Genomic DNA, 8,783 nt, shown 5'->3' with positions numbered 1-8,783 from the left:
TATTATAATAATTTGATTAGGATTTAATTGATTAAACTGATTTTATTATTTTGTACTTATTACTTAGTTCTCCCTATTTCTTTACCCTTATTTATTTAACATTCTAGTTATACATACACTCATTTGTTCTGACTTACTTTTTAATAAAATCCTTGAAATAAGCGTTATCAGATATGCATTCTAGTTTTATATGATCTCAGTTTATAATGATAATGAATAAGTCATTATAAGAATAATCATATAATAAATAAATTTTTTGAGCTTGTAAATAGAACTGAGATATTATACGTTTAATATTTCCATCTTAATATCCGACGATCGGAAAATATATTGTGCCAAATATTGTATAATAGATGGTTGAAGATTTATCCACGAATGATTATTTCTGGCTTTATACTCGCGATATATTTCTGGTTCTACAAAAACGCCTAGTTTATATAAAAATTTAATGTAATTCTCAATATTTAAATCTATTATCGTTTTGTTGTTGAAGATGATCAAAATTGTGGTCGAAACGTCTGTAATTGTCAATTATTGTTAAAAATACGCACAAGTTTTACACATCCAATGTTAGTTTATATTGACTTACATTTTTTATTTATTTTGATTTATTTCTTCAAGAATCTTATTATTAGAAATATATTATTTTAATTGATGAAAGAGGAAAGAAAGAATTATTTTGAAATCATGTAATTTATTTTAATCTTATTTGGATTTTAATCTTATGGATTCTCATCTCACAATGAATGTATAGGAGGTCATAAATGAAGTTAAAATATGCATATCAGAAATTAATATTTATAATTGATATTTATTTTTAATGTTTATTGGATTATCAAATTAGAAAATCTATAGATAATCTTTTAATTAAATTAATATAAATTAATATAAAGAAAACGTCAATTTTTAATTTCTTTAGATTTATTTGACAAATACCAAATCATTACAGGAATCATTATAGCAATCTAACACTTGTTTCTTACTATTATAAATCTTTCGATAATGCGAATAGTCGTGTACGAATGACACGTTCAATATTGTGGAGTTGTGGAAATCGTTTTAATCTCAAACTGCTCGATGTTATCAATCAATAGCCGGATACTTGCGATTTTACACTCGGATCGTATTCTTTATCTCCAAGCCCTGTTTCCCATGGAATGTCTTTAGTGCAGCGTTAACTGGCGACGAACAATTGTAAAAATCTAAAGATTATCACGATTATGATGATCTGCTACCGGGAAGATAATTACACTGACTATTAATCGTCACCATGACACGATAATTGCATGAATTCTCATCTCACAATGAATGTATAGGAGGTCATAAATGAAGTTAAAATATGCATATCAGAAATTAATATTTATAATTGATATTTATTTTTAATGTTTATTGGATTATCAAATTAGAAAATCTATAGATAATCTTTTAATTAAATTAATATAAATTAATATAAAGAAAACGTCAATTTTTAATTTCTTTAGATTTATTTTTATTCAGCGATATTTATCACAAATTGCAGGCTCTAAAATTAAAAATAGAATGCAGTGTAGAACTTTAATTGGCGAACGCCGACTAAGGTTGAATTATCGTCAGTCATTGAAAGTGCTTCGTACTCTTGGCCAAGGCTATGCACACGGTATTTCGCGGCTGTATATATCGGATTAAATGTGTGCATGTAATACTCCTGAAGCAAGTAAAAGCAATCGCACGAGTAAGCTGAGTTGAAGTTCAAGAGCAGTGCAGCGTATCTAGGATCAATTTCTCGAAGGAACTCGGATCAATATACGGATTAAAAATCGATTTCAGAGAGCAGAGATGAGCATGTTGCATCACAAGTTAAAAAAAGTTTAGTGTAATATTTTTAAACAATTGTGCTGACAAATAATAAATATCTATTTAAGATTGAAATAACTTATTTGCAGTATAATAAATTCTGAGTAATTAAAAAAAATCCTTTGTAATTAAAAAAAATTTTTTTTCTTGTGTATTTTAAGTCACATTTTCAAACTTCAAGTAGTTATGTATATCAGAAACATTTGTTGAGATTTATTCAAAGTTGAAGTAATTCTTTTTTTTTCAATTATTCAGACTTTAAATATTTAAACAGTTTTTAAAAATGATATGTGATTCAATTATACATGTATGCTTTTCTATAATTAACTTAATTATTTGATGGACGCGAAATACAAATATTGCTGTTTCCAAATGTAAGAGCGTATCTCGAGCGTAACAGCATATGTAGTCATTGTCTTTCCGCGCTAATTCGCGTATAACTAGAATCTCGCTCATCTCCGCTTTCTCTTAGTTTCCGGAATCGCAGCGGAAACGGGACAATAATTTATCACATACCTAAGATACATTAATCTTCAACAGTAACATTGCAGAAAAAATGAGATAAAGAACTGTCTTGTTCTTTTCTCTGTGACTTTTAGTTTATTTTTTTAAATGTTTAATAATCATATATAGAAAGTAAACATAATCATATTTATAATTAGCTATGAAAATATTTCATAACTAATTATAAAGGGACTTGTCATAAATATAAATAATATTAATACGACTCTCTGACGCGGTATTCATAGTCTATTCTTTTGGGACATCTTAATTAATGTCTTAAAATATTAATACAAAGTTCTCTAATTGATTCATAATACCTTAAGACAGTATTTAAAACGATTTTAAATATAAGAACCAACTACAAATATTAGTCTATAATCAATTCATGATATCTTAAGACGGTACTTAAAATGATGTTAAATATAAGAACTATATGACTGAATACCGACCTAAGACATACTTAAAAAATTGAAAAAGTTTTCAAAACATATGTCTTTAAATCTAATAATTTTATAAACATTTCAATTTTTTTAAAAGCATACTGAAAAAATATACAAAATTTTAATAAATATTTATTAAAATATATAGCCCTAACAAAAAATATTTACTATAAATATGGAGATATATTTATTTGATAGTAAAAATCATTAATTTGATTTAACTGTCATTTTTTTATGAGTAAATATTTATTTACTATAAATAAATTTATTGTAGTTAGCGCCGTTGAAAACAAATATAAAATTTAGTATATTTTTTTCTTAGCGCATTTTTAAATTCCTTTTAGTTACAAATGTATGTCAAGAGTAATCTCGCAGATGGATTGTTTAATTTGTAAAGTCCACAAGAAACATAGGCTCGCCAAGAAGTGTGTTGAAAGTGTGCGCGCGACGTGAGAATAATAGACCAATAGAATCGTAAAAAGACTGCCGCGGGATATGAGAACGTCGTTACAGAAGATTTATTTCATTAGAAATTCTAAGATCGGATGTGCGCGTCATCGGACCGAGCCGCAGAAGGACTCTGCTGTGTGGACATCGTTCTCACTGTTATCGTCATCACCGGGCGCAAGAACGGTGACCGTTTCTCGCGACTGATGCGATTTGTATCGGCGAAAAGACGATAGTATCGCGCAACTCGATACGTGATGTACGGGACATCGTATTGTGCATACATATTTGTTCGGTTTTAACTGTCAGTTCCGTCGCCAACGTTACACATTGTCGAGTTTCACCGGACGCGGTCAGAATGCGGCGCGCGCGATACGATTCATCTTATGGACTTTGACATTAAAGATAGAACATAAGTGTCGTACTGTCAAAGATAAACTATCGAGGAAGCTCCGCGTGTTTTCATTCTTTCACTTCATTCCTCTCACGAAGTTAATCGACGTCGCGCATTTTGCTCTTTGCAAACGTATGGGATCAATGGCCATTGCATGCTCTAAATAGACTTGCTTCTTTCTCGTTTTAGATGAGTCATCTGTACGGATTATTCAGCAAACAAGTGGCACGGTTTTGCGCTGATTCCTCGAGGCCGGACTGTAATAAGAACCTGCTCGTAACCGGCGTACGGAGCCTCGCTAGCATGGACGACAATGTCCTTGACAGGTTGGACCCCTATCAACGTGGCGCGAAAGAAATGAGTAAGAAAATATTCCTGTAATATTGAAAAGAGATTTCATATTTACTTGGCTGTATATCGTGGAAAAGATTTTATGTTTATTTGATTCAAGTAAATATACAAATAAACTTCGAGAGAATGTCAGCCTTGACACTTTAGCGACCTCGTACTCAAGCTACTATAATGTCTTGTTTTAGTTTGGCACGCCATGGTGGGAAGCAACAGATTCGCATCAAGAATCAGTCATGAAACCGAGGAATCTTACTTCACGACTGTAGCCGACTTAGGTAAGTGTACTCTTTTATTATCTTTTATAATCAATCAAATAGTTTAAATATGAAACTATATATAAAATATTATTGGTTACTATAGTCTTTAGAATCTTTATTATATCTATAGAGATCAAAACAGATTATATTGTGTGATATAGAAATGAGAAATAAAAAGGATATTTATAGAAAAAGAAAGTCAATGAAGTTTTAGGAATAGAATAAATTAGGATATTAGTTAGGATATTAAAATCAAAATTTTGCTTTACAATTTATTTAGCATTTTGTTGAAAATAAAAAAAGAATTAATTACATATCTATACATATTTATTACTTTATCTATATATATTTAAATTAATCAAAACTTCATCATCCTCCACCCAATCTTACATAAAAACAATCTTTTCATAATCTAGAGGAAACATATAAAATTTTCAATAAAATTTAATAAAAATTACCACTTAGTGCAATATTTTTTTCTTAATCGCTTATCTTATACAAAATTGCAAAGCTTTAGTTGCGTGTACATGCCATTGTAATAAGATAATGTGGTAAAAAGAAATGCACTTAGCTTATTTGAAAAAATATTTTGTAAATTTGCTTCTTCCTTGTTTCGGGATTTCTCTGCGATCGTGGTCTCGCGGACGTCGCACCTCGAGAAAGTTTTAGTCGCGGTTTCGATCCCACTCGTGTTCGCGCTTGTGCTCCTAGAAAGTCTTTTTTTCTCCCTTAACGATATTGCGTCCGATCCTAGCTGATTGTCATTGACTACGCACTTTCTCCCTTCTTTTTGAAAAAAAAAAGGATCGTACAGTCTATTGCACCAATCCGAACTGATTCTTTGATATTATTGGAGTCATATTACATTCGTCGTTCAACTACAAATCAATTAGATTAAATCACGAGTGCTCATTGTTTGTCAAATTAAAATCTTTTTCATAAAAATAATTCTAAAAAACAAAGTATGTTAAAATTTTTTGATTGAAACGTTTGTACTTGGATTTATTAAATTTTAACACACGAATAACTAGTGTAAGTTCTTAAAGATATCCATCTTTTTCAATTTAAATTTAAATGTAAAATAGTTTAACAATATAATATGATGAGAAATAAGTCCGATAAGAATAAATCTAATTAAAACAGTTTTTGATTGTAACTCTTTGATATAAATAATAGTTACAAAAATTACAGTTTTACATTGTTTTTTAGTATAATAATATTAATTTCAATATTAAGTATCTGGTGAACATAATCTAAATTACATATAAGAAAATAGACGTTTGAGAAATATCTTTGGAGAATTTTATTAATTCATCATTGGACAATCTATTGACAATCTGACAATCCTCGTATGTAACGAGCTTTTGATAGATCGCGAAAGGAGGTCACTTTTCTCAATGTCTACGATGAGAGTCCCAGCGCGGGGGCGCATTACGATGGCTTTCACATTTTCTCTGTTGGCCCATATATACATGCGTATATACATACGCTAATAATGCATTGACACGCGATGAAAGCCGCAAGCGTTGCATGCCCGTGATTTCAGGCGTTTATCGATCAATTATCGTGTTAGAAATCTAGCGAAATAGAAAAGGGACTTCTCTATACACTATCCATCCATTTAACGGGAAGAAACAGCAAAAAAAACGATGTTCTTACCGTTACACATCATTAGTTTTTCATGAAATCAATGGCAATTATCTTGTACATTTCATGGTAGAGAAATTTATAACTGTACAGCTCTTCTTTCGCTGGCCGAAGATACACACGCAAATATGTACACATGGCACTCATCCATTGCGAGGGCAAATTCCTGCACGTTTACCTCGCAGAGTCCTTGTAGCCTATAAATTAATGACATTCAACTAGCTGTCGGAAGAGAGCACAAACTGATATACAGATATTGAATTTTAAATTATCATAATGCGGAGGTCGTACAGGCCTCTAGAAACAACCACGTGTGAGGGACGATAAAATAGGGGCCGTTGATCCAAAATGATCTTCGCCCGTGAAGAATTACAAACATATTTATCTTGTTTTCCTTTTGGAATACGCGACACTGCTCTTTTTCTATCATACTAAAATAAAAGCGCCCACGACTAAAAACTGATAGCGAAGATAAGATCTAAGTCTGTTTCGGAAATCGATAATAATAATTATTAGTGTAACAAGAGACAACTAATAGTATTATACATATATAATCATATGCGATGTATTAGAGAGAGAGAGAGAGAGAGAGAGAGAGAGAGAGAGAGAGAGAGAGATCGTAATACTATAATAATAATTAATTTAATACGTATGCAAGTTTTATCTCACGAAATATCAAGAATTTGACAATGAATTAAAAATCTGGTTCTATAATTGTCTAAGATATTGCAATTGATCCCAGGCATACAAATGATTCTTATACTCTACGCACACATACTGTTAAATATCAAAGTAACAATGGTAACTCAATTCCTTGATTTAAATAACAATGGACACTTCCCATTTGCTGACATTCAGTGAGCAATAAAGATAGAAGGACACTTGTGTAGATTTGTGTCACTAAATGGAAAGTATCCAATTTGTATTTTTAACTTCTATGTGTGTCAAAATGTAAATTAATCCATTTCTGTGATTTCAAAATAAGCAAGGTCCATATTAACGTATACATTTAATAAATAATAAACTAAATTAAATTTAACACATTTCTTGAGTTAAATTGTTTACATCCTTTGTTTTAATTAAATTAATGACATATTACGGAGCAATAATGACTTATAGAAATGACTTTAAAAAGTCAAATTGGATACAATTTGACTCAAGAAATGTGTTAAATTTAATTTAGTTTGACATTATGAATTAAATTTAATTTAATTCGACATTATGAATTTAATAGTGTAATTTAATTTCTACGTAAAGTCATCGTTGACTAAGAAATTTGTGATCCGCTCGCACAGCTTTAGTGAATCTTAATGAAGTACGGACAAGGATTTCGCTTGGAAGACATATGTACTTCCCGACATCTATTGCGCCTGTATAATGAACCTGTTACTTAATCCTCGACGACTATAAACCAACGTCAATTTCGAAGTCACGTCGACGCATTTGTTTAATTCCATCTCTTTCTTTCTCTTTTTGCAGCGAACAGCGGTAGTGAGACGAACGGCCTCGGTGAGGAGACTGTGGCGAGCGGAGATTATATCCAGTCATCGGAGTCCAGCAAGCCGTATCTCTCGGGACCGATGGTGATACGGGTCTACCCGGACGGCCGACCGGTTCTAGAGGACCAGAAGCGTCCGTTGCCGAAGGACGAAGACGTGGACGAGCTTCGATATTCCCGTCTGCCGTCCATCGAAGAGATCGAAACTAAGAGTGGCAGCAAGTTCTACGGAAAACGGACGATCGAGCCGTCGATGCTAAAGAGGAGGATGTCCCTCATTGCCGATGACAAGAACTATCGACAATCGCAAGCGTTGCATCTTCGCCATCCGTTGTCCTATGAAAGAACGATGTTTCGGGACACGTTGAACGAACGCGGAGTGCATTATTACTGAGAAGATGTGTCTCGTGTCTCTTTTATATATGATACAAGATATTTCCCGCGGATGCATCGCTTCGTAATAATGAGATTTTTCGAAAAATAAATCGCCATCAAGATCCTGCGGAAAGACAGATGACAGTAGCCACGTTTGTTATCATAGATATGGAAAACACGGGGAATGTTGAAAATACAAGCGATACCAGTTGCAGTCGCGTAAACGACGTAATAATAATCAGCTGTAATTACTAATTCATTGCGCATTCTAATTTATCTGATATCGTCGTTACGATAAGTATGAAAGAGGAATCGAACTCGTTTTTCGAAATCTTCGCATTGTTATTTATCGAATATTACCTATTATTGGAATGAAAGATACAGAGCGTGGAATGTGACTGAGTAACTTTATATGAGATAAGAATTTATGATTTAATCCGCGTGAATTGGAAGAATTCATAAATTCTTTCGAATTGCATAAATTGGAAACTTGACGATTGGTCGGTAATTAGATTCTCTCTTAATATACAAACGCCGACAGGAATACATGTATATATTCGTATACGCAATCTCAATACCACTCGCATAATCCGACCATGAATATCATTCGAGTTCCATTTATTTAATTTCATTCATTTATTATATGTAATATTTATTTAATACTCAATGTGATTGTCATGGCTCATACTTCAGCAAAAAATATGAAAAATATGAAATCATATATTAATTATCCTAGGTTGTGATGAGCAATTTAAATCCTCGAAACTGTTAACGCAAAACATTACAAGCGTATTATTTAATTCAATTTTTATTCTTCAAAACAGCAATTGATTCATCAATTCCCCTATATTTTGTTTCATAAATTTAATATATGTTACGTATTATTTTTCTTCGATATATATGCGCCATTAGTCGCATAAAGGAACTAATGTACCTCGCTGAAAAATATTGTATTTTGCATATGTTATCTCATTATCATCAATAATCATTGAATATTACATACATCATTCGTTTTAACACATAATAATTAGTTTGCT

The 8,783-nt window shown here is 31.7% G+C and overlaps 1 protein-coding gene across 1 annotated transcript in view; it reads left to right on the top strand.

The window, feature by feature from the left end:
• The window catches only part of LOC108690725 (rhythmically expressed gene 5 protein), a 9,993-nt gene extending 1,491 nt beyond the window's left edge, over positions 1-8,502 (top strand). The window contains exons 2-4 of the mRNA XM_018198160.1: positions 3,808-3,979; positions 4,155-4,244; positions 7,353-8,502. Coding sequence (XP_018053649.1) covers positions 3,808-3,979; positions 4,155-4,244; positions 7,353-7,765 — 675 coding nt within the window. The 3' untranslated portion in view covers positions 7,766-8,502. The remainder of the gene's footprint in view (positions 1-3,807; positions 3,980-4,154; positions 4,245-7,352) is intronic.
• The last annotated feature ends 281 nt before the right edge of the window (positions 8,503-8,783 follow it).

Source organism: Atta colombica, unplaced genomic scaffold, assembly GCF_001594045.1.
Source record: "Atta colombica isolate Treedump-2 unplaced genomic scaffold, Acol1.0 scaffold35, whole genome shotgun sequence".
Taxonomy (NCBI): domain Eukaryota; kingdom Metazoa; phylum Arthropoda; class Insecta; order Hymenoptera; family Formicidae; genus Atta; species Atta colombica.
Note: the sequence above shows the minus strand (reverse complement) of the source record. Positions and strands in the feature narration are given on the sequence as shown.